At 56.8% G+C, this 23274-nt stretch overlaps 1 protein-coding gene across 2 annotated transcripts; it reads right to left on the reverse strand.

Moving 5' to 3' along the window:
• Positions 1–12196: 12196 nt before the first annotated feature.
• On the reverse strand, positions 12197–20403 carry SERINC2 (serine incorporator 2). Of its 2 annotated transcripts, none has more exons than XM_083810399.1 (10): positions 20282–20403; positions 15940–16101; positions 15313–15500; positions 14802–14881; positions 14495–14632; positions 14203–14372; positions 14022–14112; positions 13787–13922; positions 13259–13474; positions 12197–12841 (listed from the first exon to the last, which is right to left on the reverse strand). In XM_083810399.1, exons 1-10 carry the CDS (start codon positions 20318–20320, stop codon positions 12703–12705), a joined length of 1359 nt encoding a protein of 452 aa, XP_083666525.1. In that variant the 5' UTR covers positions 20321–20403; the 3' UTR covers positions 12197–12702. The 2 variants fall into 2 exon arrangements, with proteins under 2 accessions (XP_083666525.1, XP_083666526.1); XM_083810400.1 differs by lacking the exon at positions 20282–20403 and adding an exon at positions 17531–17638.
• Positions 20404–23274: the final 2871 nt, after the last annotated feature.

The raw sequence follows: 23274 nt of genomic DNA on the forward strand, positions 1-23274 counted from the left end.
CGGTGGGAAAGGGAAGTTTTTGCGAGGGAACTGTCTAGACCATTTCCTATCGAGAGCTCCCCGAAGTGACTGAAAGGCTTTTAAACTAGCTGAAAAAAAGAAAAATTAAAAAAAAAAAAAACTTTTTTTTTTTTTAAATGCGAAACTATGATCTTTGCTTTGAAAAGCTCAGAACAGCTCAGTCCAGGAGAGCAGAGGAAGGTTCATGCACAGCTTTCTCCCTGGGATGTTCCCTCCACCCGCCTCCAGCCCTTCTCAGTCCCTGCAGCCCCTCTGGTGTCCCCTGCCGTGCCAGACATCAGTGTCCTCCTGTACTCCAGGACCCAGGTTACCCATTTTGAATGGACATGGCTCAAAACTCAAGCAACTTCTTGTCCTAGCTTACGCCCAAGCCTCACAGCAGGAGGCACCAAGGCGTTTGCCCCTTCAGCATCGCTGCTGGTGGCTTTCAGGTCCTTGCATTTCCCTCCAGTAGCACCACACAATCCTTGGTTGAGAGGGACTTTGGAGATCCCCAGCCCCTTCTCCCCATGGAGCACTGTCACCATCATTAGAGCTGGTTGCCCATGGCTTTGCCAAGCCAAGCCTTGAAAACCTCCAGGGATGGAGATGTTCCCACCAGCCTGTCCCAGGGCTGCAGCAGCCCCCCTGTGAAGGACCTCCCAAACCTCCTCAGCCTGTGTCCTCTGCTCCTTGTTTTCCCATCTGCCAGCACCACGACCCTGGCCCCACCATCCATCATCTATCTGCCCTGCGAAGAGCTGGAGGCTGCTGTTAGGTCCCGTCTTGGCCTTCTCTTCACGAGGCAAAATAAGCTGCAGCGGGGAGCTGCCAAACCTCAGCAGGCTCCCAAATGTTTGCTGTCGCTCTCTTTTGTCGGGGGTGATCTCTGACTCCGGAGGGTCCCCGTGACCTCTCCTGCCGAGGAACAGAGCACAGACTTGCACGGATTTGGTCTGCCACCCCCTGCCCCCGGGGAGCGCAGACATTGTTCCCTGCTCCAGATGTTTCCAATACAAACGCTGTGTTCCCTCACTTTGCAAGCCCGGATTTCTTTGGGGTTGTTTTTAACTCGTCCCAAGTGGCAGTCATGCAAAGGGGGCCTGGCCCATGCAAAGCATCTTCTGTCTGCCCGTCCATCCGAGATGCTGGGAGATCTCCGGGCTGCTCCTCCCCTGCTCCCCAGCAGGTGTCCGTGGTAAGTCCCCGCTCTCTGAAGGCTGCTGGCCACCAGGCTTACACCTCGTACGTTGCTGCGATTTCGGTTCATATTGCAGTCAGTTTTCAAAGACGCTTCAGTCATTGTCTTGGCTCTGCTAAACATCCATGGCTTTGTGTCCTCTGGGCTTGAGCTTCAGCACAGCAGGGGCAAACTATGGGTATGTTGTAGGATGTAAGGGACAGGACGTGGTAATTATTCAATTACTCCAGAGCCCTGTCTTAGAGCCCTGCAGGCTGTGGTGGGCTGCAATAGTCACCCCACCAGCCACCCAGCTGATGCTGAGGTCTGCAGGGTGCAGTTTGGGTGCACGAGGGTGCAATGGATGACCATGAGCATGCCTCGGTTTCCCAAAGCGGAGCACCACGGATGTGACTGGGCTCGATGGGGCTCTGCACAGCCAGCTGCTCACAGGGGACGCAGGATGTGTCCGTGCTGCTGGGCGGGCTCACATCAGCCAGCAGGGAGTCAGCAGGAGGAGAGCCAGGCGCTGCGCGTCCCCAGCACGTCCCCAGCTCCCCACAGCACCCACGGCCCCGGAAACAACCAGTGGAAGATGGAAGTGAGGGAGGGACACACGGCTTAGGGTGGCCAGAGCACCCCTGCAGGGGTGACAAGGCACATTTGGCCATTCCTCCGTATTTTCTTCATTTTCCACTTTTCTCCCTCCCGGCACAGAGCCTGAAGCAACTGTGGATCCGGTGTGCATGGCGCCAGAGAGTCAGGAGAAGAGACATTGGCTTTCACGGTTATAAAGTGCTTTAAACCCTTTCTGGCTCAGGTTTTGCCGAGGACCATGACCCCCTTCTCTCATTTAGGACGATGTCCCAAAACTGCTCACAAGCCATGCCACCAAAACCCTCCTTCCCTGCCTGCTTTCCTCCTCCTCCACAGACCCACGGAGCAGGAAGGGCAGGCATGGCCCCAGCGCAGGGCTCAGCTGGGTCAGCTCAAAAAAGGGAGCACACGAGATAAAAAGGGGAGATGAACAGAAAACCGGGCTCTGCCCATCACAGCACCATGGGGATGGGGCCCTTGTGCACATGGTCCTCAGTGGCTGCTTCTCACGGCCTGGGCTGAGCAACGCTGAGCTTGCATCCGACAGGTGAACGCTGTAGGAGGCTGTCCAACTGCTTTGGCCAGCTCTCCAAAGTGGCCTTTGTTGCCTAAAAAAAGTATCATGACATTTAGTAGAGGAAAGGCCACCGAAGCGCGAGGCAGCTGCTGGCTGCCGGGACCAGTGGCACCTCCCTGGGCTCCTCAGTTAGCAGAAAAAGGACTGGAGCAGCGCGGCAATGCAGCGTTTCCCTGGGTCTAGACCTGCTCCAAAAAAAAAAAAAATCTCTTAACAAATTCATCCACCTGGCAGATGAGAACATGACTTTCATTGTCCTGGTGTAACGGCGCGGTGACAGCTCTGCCTGTGCGAGGAGGGAAGCAAGGCAGGCCTGCAGGGTGAGCCTGCCATCAGCAGGTTAAAGAGCACGGGGAGGAAAAAAAAGGACATGCCTGCCGTTACCCATGGCCATAGTCTTGTCCGTGGTTAAAAGCTGGTCCTTATATTCTAGCTATATCATTTGCTCTAATAAAAAAATCTTTTTGTCTTCCCTCTTTCATCATGTCTTCCTCGATAAAGCACACCTTGGTGGAGCCTCGGGGTAATTATCGGCTGCCTTATTTCTTCTAACCACCGCTCAATCACACAAGTCACACAATCGATGACAAACACGTTCTTAAGTAAGGAAGGAGTTTTATTTAAAGCAAAAATATGATTCACCCTCAAATTTTACATTCAGTGTGCTTTAGAACATGAAAATACTTGGTGAACAAAGGAGATCTTCGAGCCAAATTTCCTAGGAACTAAAAAAAAAAAAAAAGCCCTTAATCCCTTAATACCTTTTCTTTCTTTTCTTTTCTTTTCTTTTCTTTTTTCTTTCTTTTCTTTTCTTTTCTTTTCTTTTCTTTTCTTTTCTTTTCTTTTCTTTTCTTTTCTTTTCTTTTCTTTTCTTTTCTTTTCTTTTCTTTTCTTTTCTTTTCTTTTCTTTTCTTTTCTTTTCTTTTCTTTTCTTTTCTTTTCTTTTCTTTTCTTTTCTTTTCTTTTCTTTTCTTTTCTTTTCTTTTCTTTTCTTTTCTTTTCTTTTCTTTTCTTTTCTTTTCTTTTCTTTTCTTTTCTTTTCTTTTCTTTTCTTTTCTTTTCTTTTCTTTTCTTTTCTTTTCTTTTCTTTTCTTTTCTTTTCTTTTCTTTTCTTTTCTTTTCTTTTCTTTTCTTTTCTCTGTTCTGTTCTTACCTCTCAATTACCCATAGGAAACCTGGTGCATTCAGTTGCACCCTGGTGATGGAAAACCCCTTTATTTTTATAAGAAGGGACAATTTCTATATCGCCTCAGTTCATTTAACAGCACTTGGCCTTTGCAAAGTTTTTCTAAGTGGGATCTTCATGGCCATTTTCCCTGACATTGGCAGTGAAGCCCTTTCTTCAAGGAACCCTGCTTAGGAAAACCAGAAGCTGCCATTCAGCACAGAGCAAGCTGTTCATTTCATGAAAACTAACACATATGTGCACACCCTGGACCTGTCTCATGTGAGAGGGGAAGAGCAGCAATCTGGGGCCAAAAATCCTATTTTCTGTTCTAAACGGGCCTCCTCGATGTCCTTCAGAAAGTCATCGAGCCCCAGCGTCTCCATCTGCAAATAATGGCAAGGGAAATACAGCAGAAGTCCAATATCTCTGCTAAGCAAAGCTGTTGGCACTGGTTAAGTTGCTGCTCTCATGAGCAGAGCACAGAGGCCAGGTTCTGAAGCCATCAGGACCTGCTCCTGACGGTGCCACTCAGCATCCCTGTGTGGGGCCAGGCTCTGAGAGGAGAACAAAAATCATCATTTTCCAGCTTGCACCTAAACCTAAACCTTGCACCTCAACCTAAACCACTAGCAGAAGGCCAGGGCTGGCGTTCAAAGTACTCCTGAAAATTCAGCGTGGTTGAAGTGAAAAATCCCTTCCGGAGGAGCGAGCACAAGCCCCCCGCAAGCTGAGCTGCTCCACAAAATGACTGCAGGATGGGACGAGCAGCTGGTGGGAGCTGGGCAAGGAGGTGAGCGGGGCTGAGAGCCGGTCACAAGCCGAGCGTGAGTCAGCATCACCCCAAAACAGCGCGGGGACGAGGGAACAGGAGCAGCGCAGCGGAGGGTTGGGAAGGGCTCCAGCCCGGGCAGCCCCCAGGGGGTTGCATGGAGGGGATGCAGCAGGATGCGTCCCACAGGGATTTAACTTTTTTCCAAGGATTTAAGGCGCAGATCGAGAAACATCTGTCGGGACTGATGTATTTAGGGTTTTCATGGGCTCGTGCGGGTTTACAGATACAGCCCTGAGCTCCGCGGCCACATCAAGCCCTGGAGGCTGCAACTCCCCAGGCAAGGGCCAGAGCCGCTCGTTTATTTTTGATATCCTCGTGATGAGCACAGCACAAGACTGTGAGAAAGGGAGAGGCAGCCCAAGCAGCTGCTGTCCCTGGGGAGACGTGGGGACAGGCACCGGGGCGCGGCAGGGAGGCTCGTTCTGCAGATTTGCTTTCCCTGCTCAGGTCCCCAGGGCTGGCCCCAGCATGACTGCTCATTTTTTGAGGAATGGCTCCAGGAAGAGCCCCGTGCTGCCAGCCGGGCACCTGCAGCAGAGATCTGGGGGCTTTTGTGGTCTCCAGCACCCAAACGTACGTTTATTGGACTTTAGGTACTTTGGCTAAAGCTCTCACCCCAAGAATATATAGAGAAGTCAAAGCTATCTGGCACCAAGAAAGAGCAATGCAAAGCCACCAGCAGCCAGGTCTGGAGTCCTTCCGCAGCATCCAGAAGGACCACAGGCATCGCTGCAGCTGCAGCGCGCGTTTGGAGAGCGGAGCTCAGGGCATGGCTGCAAGGGGAACCCGCCTCTGTCCTCACATCCCAACTGTTTCCACTGGAAGCAACAAAATGACACTGCCAAATTGCACGTAAATCCTCCTGCCCAGACCCTCAAAGGCACTTGGGTGCCTGAGCAGCAGGAGCTAAGCCCTTAAATCCTTCTGCAAATCCAAGCTGCAGACTTGTAGGAGCGGGCACTGCCGTGTGCCAGACCCCGCTGCAGACCCCAGAGCTCAGCCTGAAGCTTCTCCTCTCTGGAGCTCCAGCAGAGACTTTTCAGTGCATAAAAAGCCATTATTAGCACAAATGTGCAGGGATTGAGCTACAAGGTTCCTGCAACTACATTACTACAACCCTACTACATCAGCTCCAAAGTATTTTGCACATTTAGTGTCACTGCCTTACACTAGGGCACCTCCGTGCTTTTATGCAAGCCTCCGAACTTAGTTCCATTCCCACCTTTTGACTCCTGCACATTCCCCTGTCCAACCTCCTGCAAACTGCATAAATCATAGAGAATACACAGAGCTGAGCAAAAACTGATTCCCTCCTCTGGGCATCCCTTCCTCGCGGTCATAGCACACTGCTGTCACACAGCAGCCACCCAAACTCCACCACGCACCAGTAGCCCCGGCATGCAGCAGCTCTCCTCCAGCTGCCCATCTCCCTCTGAGCAGCCCCACTGCAAAATCCCTGGGGTTTTGCCCTGCAGCTGATACAAAGAGCTTTGGGAGAAGGCGGATGCAAGCGGCTGTGTGTGCCCAGCTGCTCCTTCTCTTGGCTTAGCGGCATCGCCTTGCTCAGCCCAAGCAGGGAATTGTGCCAAAGAAGTGTGTGCTCAGGTTGTGTCTGACTGCAAGTGTGAGCAGCACCGAGCAGCCTGGGGGGCTCCTGCTCCGTGTGGTGATGGAGAGCAGAGGGATGGGATGGGACCAGCCTGTGCTCGGTCCCTTCTCTCCATCCATGAGGACAGAGGGAGGCTGGGCTGGCAGGCAGCTCTGTGTACAGTGCAATTCCCTTCAGCTTGTTTGTGTTTTAATCAGATTTCCTCCAAGTCAGCGAAACTGCAACAATTCCCTTTGACTCTGATTTCCAGCACAAAAGCTGTTTGCAGCAGCACGCAGAAGTGGCTCTGCAGATGTTCCCCCAGCGCGACGCGTGCTGCCTGCTGGCCGCGGGTGCTCCAGCGAGAGCCCTGCTGGGTGTGATGTCACGTTATTTATTACTGACCCAAATCGTGCTGATTATTAACGGGCCACCTGCATTTGGAAGCCTGGATGAGACTGAAGTGCTGGGAAGGGTTGGTCCCATGGGTGTTCGATACAGGGAGCCAGCTCAGTGCATCCCCACCGCTGCGCCCACTAAATGGCATCTCCATTGTGCGGGTACCAACAGCCCAGGGACTGCTGGGCCCCCCAAAATGCAACCAACACCTACCCCAGCCTTCAGTGGGACCCCGGTAGGGATGCTGCAGGTGTCATGGGATAATTCCCAGGGAGTGTGGAGCAGAAAATCTGCAGCCCAGGGCAGGCTGCCCGGTGCCCGGCTGCACCAAGGTGCCATTAAAGACCCCTCTGCAACCAGAGCCGGGGGGGGGGGGGGGGGTTGCTTGCTCAGTACCAAGGGGACTAACTTGTTTCTTGCATTGGAATTCACTGCTATAATTAGTGGAGAAGAGGGGAAAGTGTTCGCTTTGTGGCATTAAGTCTCCACAGCACCAATGGCCCTGCGACTGCAGCGTTACCGGGGGGTGGCCCTGGGGAGGCTGCTGAGCCCCTGGGGACGTGGGGAGCTGCACGGCCCCGGCTGCAGGGGCAGAAGGGGATGAGTCAGAGAGCAAAAGAGAAGGGAGCTGGCTTCTGAAAAACCCTGCTTGTAACAAGGAGTTAAAAAAAAAAAAAAAAAAGCCCCAAATCTGCCCCCGGTGTGCACCCAAGAAAACCCCATGGAGGAGGGTGACGTCGGCTGTCCGTCTGTCCTTCCCCAGCTCCCGTCAGCGTGGACACGTGCGGCAGCACCCAGGGCTCCCAGCACGGACATCTGGAGCAGCCCTACGTGCCGGGCGGCAGGGGATGCTCCCGGGGCTGGGCTTTCTCCGGGACCTGGAACCAGCCCAGGCTTTGCAAGGCTGGGACGTGACGCCTTGCCTCGACAGATTTTGGGGTGGAGGGAAGCCAAAGAGAAAGAAGGGGGAAAAAAAACTGCAAATGGGACCCAGCTGAAAGATAGAGGCAAAGGTGCAAGCGTCTATCGGAGCAAATGTTTCCACTCATTGCTCAGCCTCACTGGAATCTTTGGAGCCTGGGGGGGCTCAGCCCCTCTTTCTCGAGCCAAATGATGCTGTGCTCAGCCCCAGGCTGGAGGGGATGCTCGTGGCCCCCATCCAAACACAGATAACATGGAACAAACTAGAAAGAAAAGAACAACGGTGGTGCTGTGCAGCTTGGAGGAAAGAAATCCCTAAAGGAGCATTGGAGAGAGACAGGGAGCCCTGGGACAGGGAAAGCAAATGTCCTATTAGCTCTTGCAGTGCTTGTTTCTTCTGCCTCCTGCCACCAAGAAGGGATGAAGGATGTGTGCTGTGTGATGAGCGATGTGGGGTGACCCCAGGGTGCTGCCTGAAGGGTGTCCCATACGTGCCCCCCACCCAACTGCTGCATGGGCAATGAGAGGCTGCAGAGTCCCAGCAAGCTCATCACCCCCTTGCTGCCTCTGTGTTGTCTGAGAAGGGATTTGAGTTCATCCAGGGCTGACCACATGTCTCTAGACCCGGAGTTAATTCGAGTTTGGGATCTGGAAATCCTCACCCATTGCCAAACTGGCATTGTCTGCACCAGTGCAGCCCCAGCACCAGCAAAGGCACCAGTGGGGTGTGAGCACAGCACGTGGTGTGAGATGGTCCCGGCACTCTTGAGACAGGCTGGTGGGATGGCAAAGCTCAGCCCAACCTCAGCAAAAGGGGTGGTTATGGGCTGGCGACCTGCAGAGGGACATCGTGTCCCAGTGTCACCAGCCTGGGAGCTTTTGGAAAACCACGAGCTGGAAACAGCGGGTGGCCCAGGACATGCCAGAGGGTCCCTTGGGGCTACTGATGATTTCTTTTTTTTTTTCTGGTTGGTTGGGATTTTTTTGGGGGGTGCTTTCTTTTTCCTTTTTTCCCCCCAAGATCACCTGCAAAGCTGCAGCAACTCGTGTGCGTTACAGGAGCGTGTGCTGGAACGAGGTTAGCCGGGGCGAGGTGGCTCCGCTGCCTTAGGGAGCTGCAGGAGACACAGCCTGTTCCCGCTCACATCCCGGGTATTTATAGATACAGATGTTTCTCTAGCAGCAGGGTTCAAGCATGATTTTTTTCTTACTCTCTGTCTTCCTTCTCATCCCTCCTCCGCTCTTCAGCACTGCTGAAGGTGGAGAAAGCAGCACGGCGATGTCTTGGGGGCAAATGCAGCCTGAGCAGCCCCAGAAGCACACGGGCTGCTGTTGGGTCCAAAATCTCTCCTTTTTGCATGGAAAAAAAAAAAATCTGATGCCATAGAAAAATGGGCTGTGCTATGGAACGCAGACCCCATCAGCCTCACCACCACTTCTCATCCCCAAGGCCAGCAAAGGAGCTGTGATTTAACAACTCCCTGGGTCCCTCCTCCGTCTGCTTTTACCCCCCACTTCCCTGGCTGCTCGGTTGGGTCGGCTTGGTTGGGAGACAGGAAAGATGCCCCGAAATAAATCCCCATCCTGGGGGTGCAGGGCTGATGAAGCCGCCTCTGAGTGGGAGGGAGAGCGTTTGTTCGGAGGCTGGGCAATGGCTCTGCTCCACAATTAATTATACATGCTCTGTGGTCCGTCTGGGAGGCATTAATGGCTCCAGATGCGGATCATGGGGCTCTGCGTGGCACTGTAAACACGCTGGAAGTCCAATTTGGATTTCCCCGGGTGCCTCATTTAAATGAATTATGTAAACGCTTTCCCCTCCTCTTCTGAGCAAAAGCCAGTCCGGCTGCTGCCTGATGTGTTAATCCCATGAATAAAATAAAAACAGGAGAGACCGTGCATTAAAGAGAATAAACTGATGCTGGGGGGGCTCAGCTTGGGACCCCCAGCCCTGGGCCTGGCGTTCCCCTCTGCCAGCCGCCTGAGGGCTGCAGAAGGTGCCACCAAGGTCCTGAACCCCTTGGTGTCCCACAGGGCTCCAGAAGGGTGACGTCCCCTGTGGGATTTAGCCTACACCCACCTCTGTTTTACTTAATTCCGTTCTATTTGGCAAGGCAGCGATCACAATTACCTTTGGTAAAGCAAGCTGCTGAGCTTTTCCTCAGTTCCCTACTTTGCCCTAATTCCTCCTGAGATCCACAATACCGAGGTGCCCCCCCCAGGGACAGTGAATTAGGGCAATAACAGCCGGGGGGGCCTGGGGTCTGATACAGATGTTTCAATGGGCTGATGCAGGGCCTGATCCTGCTCAGCCTGGGGCTCGAGCGCAGGATGGGGGGGGGGGGGGGGGCCTGACCTGGGCACTTTCTGCTGAGCAAAAGGTGGCAGATGTTTGTTTGATCACGAAATATTCACCCAGGAAATTTGAATGTAAAGGGCTACTCCACTCATGGAATGCATGCAGGGCACATGCACAGCACCGGGACGTTTCCCTTTGGAAGTGACAGTCACCACAAAAAGGCTTGTTTAGAAGATTGCTGCCTCTATATAGTGGCTGTGTGCGCGAACTCTCCCCTGGGCACCCCTTTTCCATCAGAGCCATCAAGCAAAGCATAATTCTGGACTGTATGGTGGCACATCCTTCTCGGGATGTTACCCTGTCCTGAGCTACAGGGTCTTTTTTTTTGTTCCTTTGTGTGTGTGTGCCTGTGTGTAATTCTGTTACGTTATACAGCCAGGGGCTGCAATAGCAGCCAGGCTTCCCCATGGATTGACCTTCCACTGAAGGTGCCCTGCAGCCAGATGATAAATGAGAAGGATGCTGGGATGCTGGAGGCAGCCCGCAGTGTTGCTGGGGCTCGCGCCAATGTGCCCCCCCCCCCACCTGCCCCAGTGTCCTCAGATGTTTTGGGTGTGCAATGATAATTGCACTGGGGAGCGTTTGCTACAGGTCTGAAATACCCCATAAAGAAATCAGGGAGCTGAGACTATCCATATTCTGATCAATACTGGATAGGGGTGAAATGAAGCAAATCTCATAGCAGCACCTTGTGCAATTCAGCCCTTCCCAAGAGGATTCATGGGAATGACCAACAAACCATCGGGTTTTTCCCGCAGCTTCACCCTAGAGCTGTTTGGATCCAGCTGGAGAGCTGGGAAAAAAGAAAAGAACAAGGATTTCTTGTTTCAGAGAAAATCCCGGGGATGAGGCATTCCGGCCGTAGCAGGAGACGTGCTGCTGGCGGGGGGCTGGCACAGGCGGCCTGTCCCTGCGTCACCTCCAGCTGCAGCGGGTTTGGCTCTCCTGCACGGTGGGAGATGCAGGCAGCAAACCCCTATGGGGACGGGCTGAGAAGGGCCCTGCAGGCTGTGGGGACCACGTTGTGTGGGCAAGTGTCACCTGCCTAAGGTGCGTTGGGGACCTAGGCAGGTGCTGGCCAATCCAAGACATGTCACAGCTCTGCACAGCCCGGCTGCGGCTGCGGAGCTCCTTGGGAGCTCCTCTGCTCACCCCCACCCCGGGTCTCCTAGAGGGGGCTGCAGGAAGGTTGCAGAGTGCAGGTTGCAAGGTGCAGGGTGCAAAGTGAATGGCGGTGGAGGGTGAAGGCTGCACGACAGGGTGCAGGGTGACAGGGAGGATGGACGATGCAGGGTACGTGATGCAGACTGAAGTGTGCACGATGCAGGGTGCAAGGTGCAGGGTGCAGGATGCAGATTGAAGTGTGCAGGGTGCAGGCTGCAAGGTGCAGGATGCAGACTGAAGGGTGCAGGGTGCAGGATGCAGGGTGCAGCATGCACAAGACATGACGCAGGTTAAAGGACATAGGATGTAGAGTATAGGGTGCAAGTTGCAGGATGAATGAAGGCGTAAGATGGATGGTACTGGGTGCATGATGCAGGATGTAAAATGAAGGGTGCAGGGTGCAGCGCGCAGGACTTAGGTTGCAGCACGCAGGATGCAAGGAGCAGGGCACAGGCCTCAGGTTGCGAGGTGCAGGGTGTGAGGAGCAGGGTAAAGCTCACAGGGCAGGACACACCACGCAGGGCAGAACGCACCGTGCGGGACACGCGATGTAGGACAGGATACGGCACGCAGGACACAGCACGCAGGACAGGACACTCAGTGCGGGATACGCAGTGAAGGGCACGGGATTCAGGACACAGGAGGCAGGACAGGAGAGGACAGGGCACAGCACGCAGGGCACATGATGCGGGACACTCCGCGCACGATGCAGGAGGACACGGGCAGGGCAGGGCGCACAGCGCACGGTGATGCTCTGTGCACGACGCGCCGCCAGCACCACCTCGTGGCTGCCACCGGGACCCGCCTGAGCCGCACGGCCCGGCCCCCCCCGGCCCTTCCCGGCTCCCCCCATAACCCCCCCGGCCCGGTCCGGCCCCGGGGCTGAGAAGGGAAGGAGCCGGGAGCGGCCCCCCGGGGCCCCCGTCCCCAGGGACCCCCTGTGCGGCGTGCGCCCAGCGCCGGGCACGGCCCCCCCCAGGGTGCACCCGTGAACGGGGGGGTCCCCGCCGTGCTGCGCACCCCCTCCTGCTGTGCACCCCAGATCTGCTTGTGCCCCCCAGCACCGGTCTCCCGCAGGGTGCAGGATGAAGGATACGGGGTGCAGGATGGTGGATGCGGGGTGCAGACCGAGGGGTGCAGGGTGTAGGATGAAGGGTGCAGCAGGCAGAAGCACAGCACGGGCGGCACCCCCACCGTGCCCCCCGCCATGCTGCACACCCACCCCATCCCGGGGTGCCCCCGCTGTCGGGTGCTGGGATTAGGGCTCGCTGTGCCTCCTCACCACAAGTCACCCTGCCCCAAAACGCTGCTCCCCTGCTTGCACGCATGCTGTGCCCTCAGCCCAGCGCTGGGTCTATACCATACGTGCCCCAGAAGGCCCCACAAAAGACCCCAGAAGGACAAAGCTGCCTTTTTCCTTTTTTCCAAACAAGACTTTATTGAGGATGCAGGGAGAGCCCTGGGGGAGTCGGCCGACCCTCCAAGGCTGGGGGGGACACAGGCGACACGCAGCCCCCAGCTTGGCTTTCCTCCAGGCTGGCTGGGGAAGCAGCAGAGGCTGGTGGCCGGGTCCCATCTCCTTGTCACGGTCAGTCCCCAAAGCCCCTTCAGAAGGCACCGCGGTCCCAGGAGAGGAGGAGAGCAGCTCGTGCAAACCCAGCCCTCCAAAGGCTGAGAGGAGGGCGGCTGGAGGCACCGCTGAAGGCACGAGGCAAGCACGGGCAGCGTAACAGCGGTACAGACGTCCTTAGGGAAGTCCCAGCCCTCTCACTGACTGTCCCTGCTTGGCACTTTATCCCTTTTAAATTAAGACTGAAAACCTGCAAGAAGGCACAACCCACGTGCAAAACTCGAGGCTGGGGCCAAGGCGGAGCTGGGGCTGCCCCTGGCGTTGGGGGGGGGATGCCCGCGGCCGCCTCAGCTGAAGTCCCGGTCCGGCAGCACCAGCGGAGCCACCAGCGTCCAGGCGTAGAGCAGAAGCCCGGCCCAGCTGGAGCAGATCTTCACCCACACGGCCGTCCAGGGGCTGCTCAGCACCCGCAGGCTCTCGTCGGGCCTGAAAGGGCAAGAGAGTGGCACCCATCACCGCGCCGCACTGGCACGGTGGCACCCTCCAGCCCCGAGGTCCCCAGCCACGTGCTGGGGGATGCAGCCCCGGTGCTGTAGCCTGGGACACCCCGGGGCTGGCTCCCTGCTCCCCCCATGTCCCCAGGGTGCAGCGGGGATGCTGCAAGGACAGGGGGGATGCTGCAAGGACAGGGGGGATGCTGCAAGTGGGTACCCAGCGAACTCACACCCAGAGCGCATCCATAGGGCGCTCAGCCACCTCCAAATAATTAACCCTGATTGGGATGCCTGTGAAGTTTGCTCACACGTGGACCCATCCTCAGCAGCTGTGCCCAGCCCAAGTACGAGGAGGACCCCACAGAAGGGGGGAGCAGAGCAGGGGGATGCCCCCGGCAGTGCTGCCCACCTGTACCAGTTGGTGAGCGTCATCATGATGTAGAGGGCGGCGAGGAGGAGGCAGAGGTGGAAGAAGCTGTAGCTGTAGGTGACGCCGTCCTGCTCGTTGTCGTAGGCGCGGTGCACCCCGCTCTCTGCCGCCGCCGCATCCCCAGCGCTCGCCCCGGCCCCGCTCTCCTCCGTCAGCATCATCTTGTTGACCTGCGCGTGGTCCGAGGAGCGGATGCTGCAGACAGACGGACGGATGCACAGATCAGGGTGACTGTGCCCCGGCATGGGGACACCCCACAGGGGTGTCCCTAGGGTGGCAGAGCAGTCTGAGGGATGTGGCTCGAGCAGAAAACCGCCTGACACCCTAAAAGCTGTGAGCAGGACCCCGCAGGGTGCCCGGTGCCGGGGAGCAGGATGGCTCTGCAGGCAGCACTTGGTGCCAGCACCCCGGAACAAGCTGCAGCACCGATTCCCCTAAAATCCTCCCGGTGCCTCTGGGCAAGCAGAGGGACCGTGAGGTCCCAGGAGCCATGCGCCACATCCTCACCTGATGAAGAGGGTGCAGAGGATGAAGATCACCAGCCCCACGATGCTCGGGGCATCCCACCACGTTGTCAGCGGCTGGGCAGCCTCTGCTGAGCCCGTGCTGTTCCGCAGCAGCAGCGTGGGGTTACAGTCCTGGTCTGGGGGGGCACGCAGGGGGGTCAGTGCCTGTCCCCAGCCTCACCCCCCCCCCCCGCCCCAAGCAGCAGGCAGCAAGCCTGAGGATGCCCTGTGCTTACTGGGGACGTTGGCCAGGGCGGACCAGGTGATGAAGATGGTGTAGAGGGTGATGAGGGACGCCTGCAGCAGCCCCGAGTGCGGCTGGGCATCCTGCAAACACAACGGCAACGCTCAGGGCTCATCCTGGCGCAGGGGGAGGTGGCAGGGCCACCGGCCTCCCGGTTCCCCCCGCCGCCTCACCTGGATTTTGGGCAGGATGGACATGGCCGAGACGATGACGCAGAGGATGAGGTTGATGCTGATGAGGACCTTGCCCTCCGTGCAGCCCTGGGGCTTGGTGTAGTAAACATAGAGCAGCGCGATGGCCGCAATGGAGGCAGCGTAGAAGATGAAGGTGACAGCGCAAAGGGCTGGGGGAGGAAGGAAAAAAGGAAGGGGGCTGGAGCAGAGCCCCGGCCATCGCTGCAGGGCAGCTCCCGGCCCCAGGATGAGGTTCCTGGGGCAGCAGGGCGCAAGGCGCAGCCGCACCGACCTGCGTACCAGCCCTTGGCGCTGCCCTCGCCCGCGTTGCGCAGCCACAGCTGGCTCCAGGAGTGGGCGAAGTCGATGAGGAGGATGAGCTGGATGAGGATGAAGAGGAAGGAGCCGACCACGCCGAAGTAGAACCAGACTTGGGTGGCGGGAGGAAGAGAGGAAGACGTTAGGAGTGGGAACGTGACAGCGCTGGGTGCATGGGGGCAGCACCCAGTGCCAGGACACACGGACGCCGAGGGCAGGATGGTGCCCCTGGCATGGTGCGGACCCCGTGGCCCCCCCACCGCCCGCCTGCAGCCCCTCACCTGAGGTGAAGGAGCCGTCAGGGATGTAGAAGGCCCCCACCGTGAGCCCCACCAGCACCATGAACTTCAAGAGCCAGAAGCTGCAGGAGGGGAGAGGAGGCAGAGTCAGCGAACGGGAACCAACACCGCTGGGAGCGAACCCCCGGCGGCTCCCAAAACACCGGGGCAGGGGCTCTGCTGACACCCCCCCCCAAACCAGCATCCCCTGGGAAACATGCTCAGGGGCTGCTCGGCTCCTTGTCCAGGAGCCAGGGGCCAGGCATCCCCCAGATGGGAGTGGTGCTGGGCAAATCCCGAATTTCCCAGCACGTTGCACCTGCTGGTACATGCAGCACTGGGGTGTACAATCCCCAAAAGCGTTGCATCCAACCCAAAACCTGAGAGCGAGCTCAAACTGCCTTTCTGCTTTATCCCCCCCTTCCCCATACACAGAATGGGGACAAAAAAGGGAAAAAAAATGAAACGGGCTCTCCCCAAACGTGCTTCAAGCCAAGCGCGAGGGCTCGCTCACCCGTTCTGCACGGCGGCTCGCGGGTCCTTGCTGCTGCGCACGCACACCATGATCACGGCGAAGAGGAAGAAGAAGGAGGCGGCAGCGAAGCCCATGCGGTACACGGCCTTGTGGCCCAGGAAGCCGCTGCAGTCAGCGTGGACTTGGACCCCCAGCACCGAGCCGCTGCCCTCGCAGAAGCCGGGGAGCTGCAGGGGTGAGGAGATGAGGAGCGAGTGCCCCGGCTGCTCCCCGAGCACCCCGCACCCTCAGCCGGCCAGCAAGAGGGTGGCACAGCTGGGGACACTGGTGGGGTGACCCAGCCAAAGCCACCCTGCAGGGCACCGGGAAGCTGGGGTGACACTGGCATTTCCCAAAAGGTCCCAAACTGGGATGTAGGAAACCTTTTGGGTAGACAGCTGGGAAAAACTGATAATGCAGGAATTTATCCCACAGCATTGTCATCTCCGTGGAAAGCCGGGGTCAATGACACCCTCTCTTCGTGAGATGCTTGGAAAAAAGCATCAGAAGCAACACCACGCCCCAAAAAAATTACTTTCTGAGTCAGCCTCACGTACCCATCCCAAGCTAAACCCCTTCCCCAGCCTGATCAAGTCCAGCAACCTCCGCGAGGGAAGCAGGAGTTACCTTGTGCAGCTCCTTCTCCACGCCGGGGATGATCATGATGATGGAGACGAGGGTGCAGAGGAAGAGGAAGAAGGTGAAGAGGAGTCGGGAGACGGTGGAGTTCCTGGCCGAGGGGCAGCAGCCGCAGAGCAGGCATGATGCGGGGCCGCACAGGCAGGACACCTGCAACGAGAGCCGGGGGGCCGTGGGAAGGGGATCGCCGCAGAAACCACCCAGCTCGGAAACTGCTGCAGATGGTCCTGGGGACATCCACGTCCTCGTTGTTTTTTTGTTGTTGTTTTCTTTCCAGCCATTGAATGAAAAAAGGCCCTGCCCCGCTGCAGCCTCGTCTCTTTCGAATCAGTCCACAAAATAATTTAAGGCTGCCTTTTCAACCTAATAGGGGATGGGGAAAAAACCCATACCAGCATCGTGGGGAAGCCAGCTCTCCCTGCAAGCCGTGCAGCTAAACCCATTTTACAGGTGGGAAAACTGAGGCACAACATCCTCAGAAGTCCACGGTGGTTTCTGGTGGCCCAAATCCCCAGCTCCCACAAACCATGGTGACAGAAGCATGCGGGAGATGCTGTTTGCATCCCTGCAGTTGGCCTTCGACAAGTTTGACTCTGCCGCTCCTTGAAATGTTGTTCCCACTGGATATTCACCTGCTTATTTAATGCCTACGAGGTTTTGGAGCACCCTGAGCAGCAATCATGGCCCTTAAAGGAAGAATAACTGAGGGGTTTTGCATGAAGTCGGGTTTGATGCTGGCTAGGGGGCAGGAGGGCAGGATACGGCCAGCAGCCAGCCCTGGCCACCACGTCCTGGTCCGGATGTGACTGATCAGGACAGGGACAACTTTCAGCCCTTCATCACCTCTGTGGAGCCACCCATCTGCGGGGCCACGTCCAAAACCCCCATTTCCCAGAAGGACATAAAGTGAGTGAATAAACAACGTAAGAAACATTTCAAGAAACGTTTCTGAACCTTTAACCCACTTGTAGGTCATACGAGCTAAATCCCGTGTTAAATATCTATCCCACTCGCTGGTCCTCACCAAACTGCTTTCCCTCTATCTGCAAGTAACTTCATCGATTTATTTTGCTTTTGACTCTTTTATTCTTGCCCTCGAGCAGCTTTTTCTGCCCTGCACTTGAAGGGCCTCAGCCAGCCACAGGCCTGCAGACACTGGAAGGGCTCAGCTCCCTCCCGTAACGGGGGTGTGTGCGTTGTGTGTTCATTATTACCCAGAAAAGGCTACACACTTCCTTAATTATGCCCAGCAATCAATGTTAATTAAATATCTGTCCATATCAACTAAAGCACACATCCCTCCATCCGAAAATTAGTGGGGGAAAAAACAGAGATAGCAGAAAAGAAACACAGCTTTTCGGGTGGCTGTGCAAGGACATCAAAGGTGCAGCTTCCTCCTCAGATGCAGGAGCGTGGAGGTTCACAGCGCTCACTTTGACACCCCAAAATCACTAGAGGAAGCTTTGAAATTATTTTGGAAACCTCATCACGTCACTGCTCGAGCAAAATCAGCTCCTCCCTGACGTATACAGCATCCAGCCCAGCCAGAGGCTGTGCTGAGCAGGCGAGAGGAGCCCACCTTTCCTCGGGGACCATGACGGAGCTACTCAAGGGACATCACTTCATGCTTTTGACTTGAGAACGTGAAAAAGCAGCCTTCAATTCGAGATTACTTCCTTGCAGGCTCATTAAGCGCTCCATTTGCACAATGATGCATTTAAAATGTGTCGGTTTTACCGTATGTAACCTTCAAATTGAAAAAATAAATTAAAGAAAAAAAAAAGAAAGAAAATGGCCACTGAAAACAGCCTGAAAAATCATGCGGTTTGTCATTTGGTGGCTGAATTTGGGGTTTCAGCCCCCTGCTGCCGTCACTTCCCACCGTTGAGGCTGTTCAGGCTTTGTGGTCGCAGGGTGACCACGGCACGCACGGCAAGATGTGCAAAGGCATCACAGCACAACCCACAGCCTGTGCAGAACCTCATCCCCAGCACCCACAGCTTTCTGCTTAAAAGAGAAATGAAGCAACAAGGGCTTGGTTAGAGTCAGACAAAAGGGAGAGAGGCACGGGCTGGGCACGGCCGGGAGATACGCTCACACGTGGAAACGTTCCTGCACGGCACCCCACGCTCGAGCATCTGCAAAACCCTGCAGGAGGCACGACCCCACGCATCCCATTTTCCCTGGGATAGGCACGTCACTGTGCTGCAGGTATGAGGTTTTGGGGAGCCCACATCCCCCTGGAGCTTTCCATAATCATTGAGCCATTGAACTTGGAAAAGACTTCTAAGATCATCAGGTCCAACCAGAGCTGGACTTCAGGGTAGGCTCTTTCAGGACAAGCTCCGTGGCCTCATTTCAGGTTTTATGGCCTCCTGCAAGCACGGGGAGGCACCTCCCAGCATAACGGGGTAGGGCTGTAACCTGAGAGTCCCACGTCACCAGGAGGCCCTTCGTCACAGAGGACCGTGCCTACAAACTGCCCTTCCCAAGCACCTTTACAAAGGAAGAGGCAGCTCTTGATTTCAGCCTTTCCCTTTGTTTTTCTTGAGCAAGCAAGTGGATTAAAGGCAAGAGAAGCCTCCTGTAGGAACACAGCACTGGAAGCGCCCAGTCGCACCTCCCCAGCGGGCTTTCCAGGATGCCCACGAGTACGGAGGTGGATCCAGCAGGACAGAAAAAGCCAGCGAAGGGAAGTGGCCCACAGACGTGGTGGACCGATGAGGAGGCGTCAGGTTTCAGCTGCCACAGATTAAAGATTAATCCCTCCGGTTTCGCTATCGACATCCTCACAAAACGCAGCTCGCCGCCAGAACGGCGGCTGGGGGTGCAGAACGGGCACCGCTCACACAGCCCGAACCCAACAGCAACCCAGCGCCACCCCCTCCTGCAGGCTGCCCTCGCCCCCACACCCCTGCGGATGCAGAGACTGAGTCAACCAAAAGCAACGCCAAGCAGCCAGTCATCATCTAATGAGCTGGCAGATTAATCAGTACCAAAGGCAACGAGGTCAGCGCAGGCCGGGGAGGTGGGAACCCCTGGGCACCAGGTCCCGGCATCGCCCCCACAGCCAGGCGAAATGCAGGGGCCTGACCCTACACAGAACCTACAAGTGCCTCTACCCTGGGACAAAACATTTTCTGGAGGGGAAGGATATCCAGAATTATGTCAACACCCTCCACAGCCCTGCCCCGGAGTAACTCCTGGCTTTTCCGATACCGCCAACGGGGCCAAGTGAAACCCTCAGAACTTTGAGGCCGAGTTGCGAAAGCGGCCCCGTTCCCGTCCCCGTTCCCAGCCAGGCGGGGAGGTTTCGGGGACCTGCCCCAGCCCGTGCCCAGGAAGGCAGCGCCGGGCGCGCGTCACCGGGCACGGCACCGGCAGCACCCACCTGCGTCACCGGCACAGCACCGGGCACGGCACCCGCACAGAGCCCCCCCTCCCAGCCCCTCGTTCACAGGCAGGATGCTGGGGATGGCTCAGGGGGGTGTCAGCCCCTGCTTCCCACCCCGGGGTGTATCGGGGCAGGGTGTGAGCCCCCCTTCTGGGATGCCCTGGGAGCCCAGGATACCCCAAGCCCTCCCTGGAGCTGGGCGCTGAGGCAGGACCCCGTTTTCCCTCAGCGCTGTAAGAAGAGTGCCCCAGCTCCCCACAGCCCCCCCAGCTGCATGGGGTACACCCCCGGGGGGTGCCCTGATGCTATGGGATCCCCCTGAGCACGAGATTCAGGAGCTCCGCATCTCCCTGGGACGAACCCCACGGGGCTCCCTTGGACACCCCTGGGTGCAGCGAGCCCCCCTGCCATGGGTGTCCCCTGCTTCCCCCGGGGACAGAGGGGGGCACCTCCGGGGGTCCCCTGCAAACCCCGAAGGGGGCCCCTGCGTTTTCCTGGTATAGAGGGGGGCATCCCGCGGGTGTCCCTATAGCCCCCCAGGGATCCCCTACAACCCTCCAAGGATCCCCTACAACCCCCAGGGGTCCCCTGCTTCCCCCGGGTACACAGGGGGGCACCCTCTGGGGGGTCCCGCGCATTCCCCTGGGGGTCCCGTGCGCCCCCCCGGCTCCACCGGGCCGCACCCCCCCCCTTCCCCTCCCCCGCCCCGTGCCTCCTGTGCCCCCCCCGGGCTGCAGCGGCCCCCGCTGCCCCCTGTCCCCCCCCAGAACTGCACCGGGGCGCAGCCCCCGGGTGCCCCCAAACCCCCCCCCTCTCCCCCGGGTGCCCCCAGCGCTCCCCAGGGCCCCCTCCGGTCCCGTCCCGGAGCCGAACCCGGTGCACGCTGCGGCTCGGAACCGGTTCGGCTCCGGTTCCCCCCGCTGCCCCGGCACTCACGCAGCTCAGCAGGGAGCAGACCCCCAGGCAGGCCCCCATCGTGCGCCCCCGGCTCCCCGAGCCCGGCGCGGCGCCTCCCCGGGGCGGGCCCGAGTCTGCGGGGCGGGGGCAGCGGCGGGGCGGGCCCGGGCCGGGGCTCCGGGTACGGGGTTGGGGGGGGGGGGGCACGGGAGGGTCCCCCCGGCACGGCGAGGGGTGAGGAACCCGGGTCAGTAGGGTGGGGGGTGCTGGGGGGGGGGGGGGGGGGGGGGAGCCGGAGGGTAAGGGGTGGGGGAGATGGGGCTGCTGGAGGGTGTCTCAGCCCCGGGGGTGGGATGGGAATCGGGGTGGGGAGTGGGAGCGTGGAGATGGGAAGGGAGGTGTTAGAGGGGGTGGGGTGGGGTGGGGTGGGGTGGGGTGGGATGGGATGGGATGAGAATAGAATAGAATAGAATAGAATAGAATAGAATAGAATAGAATAGAATAGAATAGAATAGAATAGAATAGGGTAGAGTAGAGTAGAGTAGAGTAGAGTAGAGTAGAATAGAATAGGGTAGAGTAGAGTAGAATAGAGTAGAGTAGAGTAGAGTAGAACAGAATAGAATAGGGTAGAGTAGAGTAGAATAGAGTAGAGTAGAGTAGAGTAGAGTAGAGTAGAACAGAATAGAATAGGGTAGAGTAGAGTAGAATAGAGTAGAGTAGAGTAGAATAGAATAGAATAGGGTAGAGTAGAGTAGAATAGAATAGAATAGAATAGAATAGAATAGAATAGAATAGAATAGAATAGAATAGGGTAGAGTAGAGTAGAGTAGAATAGAGTAGAGTAGAGTAGAATAGAATAGAATAGGGTAGAGTAGAGTAGAATAGAGTAGAGTAGAGTAGAGTAGAGTAGAACAGAATAGAATAGGGTAGAGTAGAGTAGAATAGAGTAGAGTAGAGTAGAACAGAATAGAATAGGGTAGAGTAGAGTAGAATAGAGTAGAGTAGAGTAGAACAGAATAGAATAGGGTAGAGTAGAGTAGAATAGAGTAGAGTAGAGTAGAATAGAATAGAATAGGGTAGAGTAGAGTAGAGTAGAATAGAATAGAATAGAATAGAATAGAATAGAATAGAATAGAATAGAATAGAATAGAATAGAATAGAATAGAATAGAATAGAATAGAATAGAATAGTGTTGGCTGGAAAGGGTCTACAGTGATCATCAAGTCCCACTGCCAGCCTACTGCTGAAGCTGAGGCACAGCCCCCTCTCCAGGAGGCCTGTTCCCGTGTCTGACAGCCGGGAAAGTTTCCCCTAACTGTGCTGGGTCTGGCTGGGATGGAGTCACCCTTCCCTGCAGCAGCCCACGCAGCGCTGTGCTCTGCACGTAGCTGGAACAGCCCTGGTATCACACCGGTGCTGTGCCTGCTGCTGAGCAGTGCTGGCACCGCATCAGGACGCCCTCCGGCCCCCCAGGGCCAGCAGGCTGGGGGTGGGCAAGAGGGGAGGAAAGAAAGTCACCAGGGCAGCTGCCCCAAAGCCACCAAAGGGATATTCCATCCCATGTGGTGTCACACTCAGCAATAAGAGGTGGAAAAAGGAAGCGGAGGGGAGGGGTGGGCTCTCGTTGTGAAAACATCTGTCCTCCCGAACAACGGCTACGTGCCTTGAGGCCCTGCTTCAAGGATGTGGTCAAGCATCAGTCATTGGTAGGAAGTGGAGAAATTTCTTTCCTCTGTGCTTCCACATGGTCTTTGTTTTTCTTTCCTTTTTTTTTTCCCTTTTCCATTTTCCTTTCCCTTTAGTTAAATTATTTAATTAATAATATTTTTCCCTTGATAATTATCTTTCCTTTAATTAAATTGTCCTTATCTCAACCCGTGAGTTGTTTCTTTCCTTTTCTTCTTCCTCTCCTCTTCTGAGGAAGGGCAGTGAGAGAGCGGTAGCGGTGACGTTCAGCTGCCTACCGCAGTAAAACCACCACACCGACGTCTGGTCCGAGCATCCCCCGGGGAAGGTGAGCACTCCCCCTCGCTGCTTCCCCTCTGTAGGGAGCAATGAGGGCACCCCTCAACCTCCAGTTCTCCAAACCAGACCCACACAGCCTCTCCTCCCAGGACATGCCCTCCAGCCAGCTTTGTTGCCCTCCTCTGAACACGGTCAGGTAACTTAAAATCCTTTTTAAATCATGGTGCTCACCCCAGGGGCCAGGGTAATGCAGCTCACGGGGAAGGGCTCAGGTCCTCAGACATGGCTCTGAACCAGGAGCTTTTCCTCTGCAGACACCCTAACTAGGAGGTATTTTGAGTTTATTTGCCATGAATTGGGACACATTGGAAGCTCCAAGTCAGGTCCCACCCACGTCTTGTCTCTGGAGCAGCTGATGCTGCCAGGGAGGGCCTGGGGTTTCCTGGTGTATGGCTTCAGGAGGGAAATTAATGACACCCTGTGATTTTTAACTGTGGGGTGTCTCCTGTGCAGAGAGATGTGCCCCTGCCACGAGCTGCCAATGGAAGACACGGGGTCGGCAACTGCTGCTCCCAGCCACCGGGTCCCACAGGTCCGTTACGCGTCCCAGCCCCAGCACAGCCCCCAGCTCCAGCACACTTTTCCCTGCTCTCCCTGCTCCAGGCACGGAGGAGGATTCAGTCTCCAGGCTGGTTAATCCGTCCCGCAGGAGCCATCCCCATCTTCCTCTTCTCCCCCTGCCTCCCAGCTTCAGTGGGACAGAAACGGCGCCCAGGTGCAGAGAGCTGGGAGTCGTGGGCGTGCCAGCAGGGCTGGGGGGGTGAAATTCAATTTTCAAGACGAAATTCATTGCAAAAAGGGCTGTGACCTGAGCAGGAGCTCCTCAAAGGGCTGGGGGCGAGGTGTGAGGGGCTCGGCAGAGCCGGGGCACCAGCAGATGCCGATGCCCTCCGGGAGCTGCGGCTCTGCTCCCGGCATCCGTAATTCAGGGGTTGGGACCGACCTGGCTGCACCGGCCCGCTTCCAGGCCCCAAATTCAGGCAGAGCAGAAGGTAGGGAGGCCTGCA

Source organism: Anser anser (genome assembly GCF_964211835.1).
Source record: "Anser anser genome assembly, chromosome: 24".
NCBI lineage: Eukaryota > Metazoa > Chordata > Aves > Anseriformes > Anatidae > Anser > Anser anser.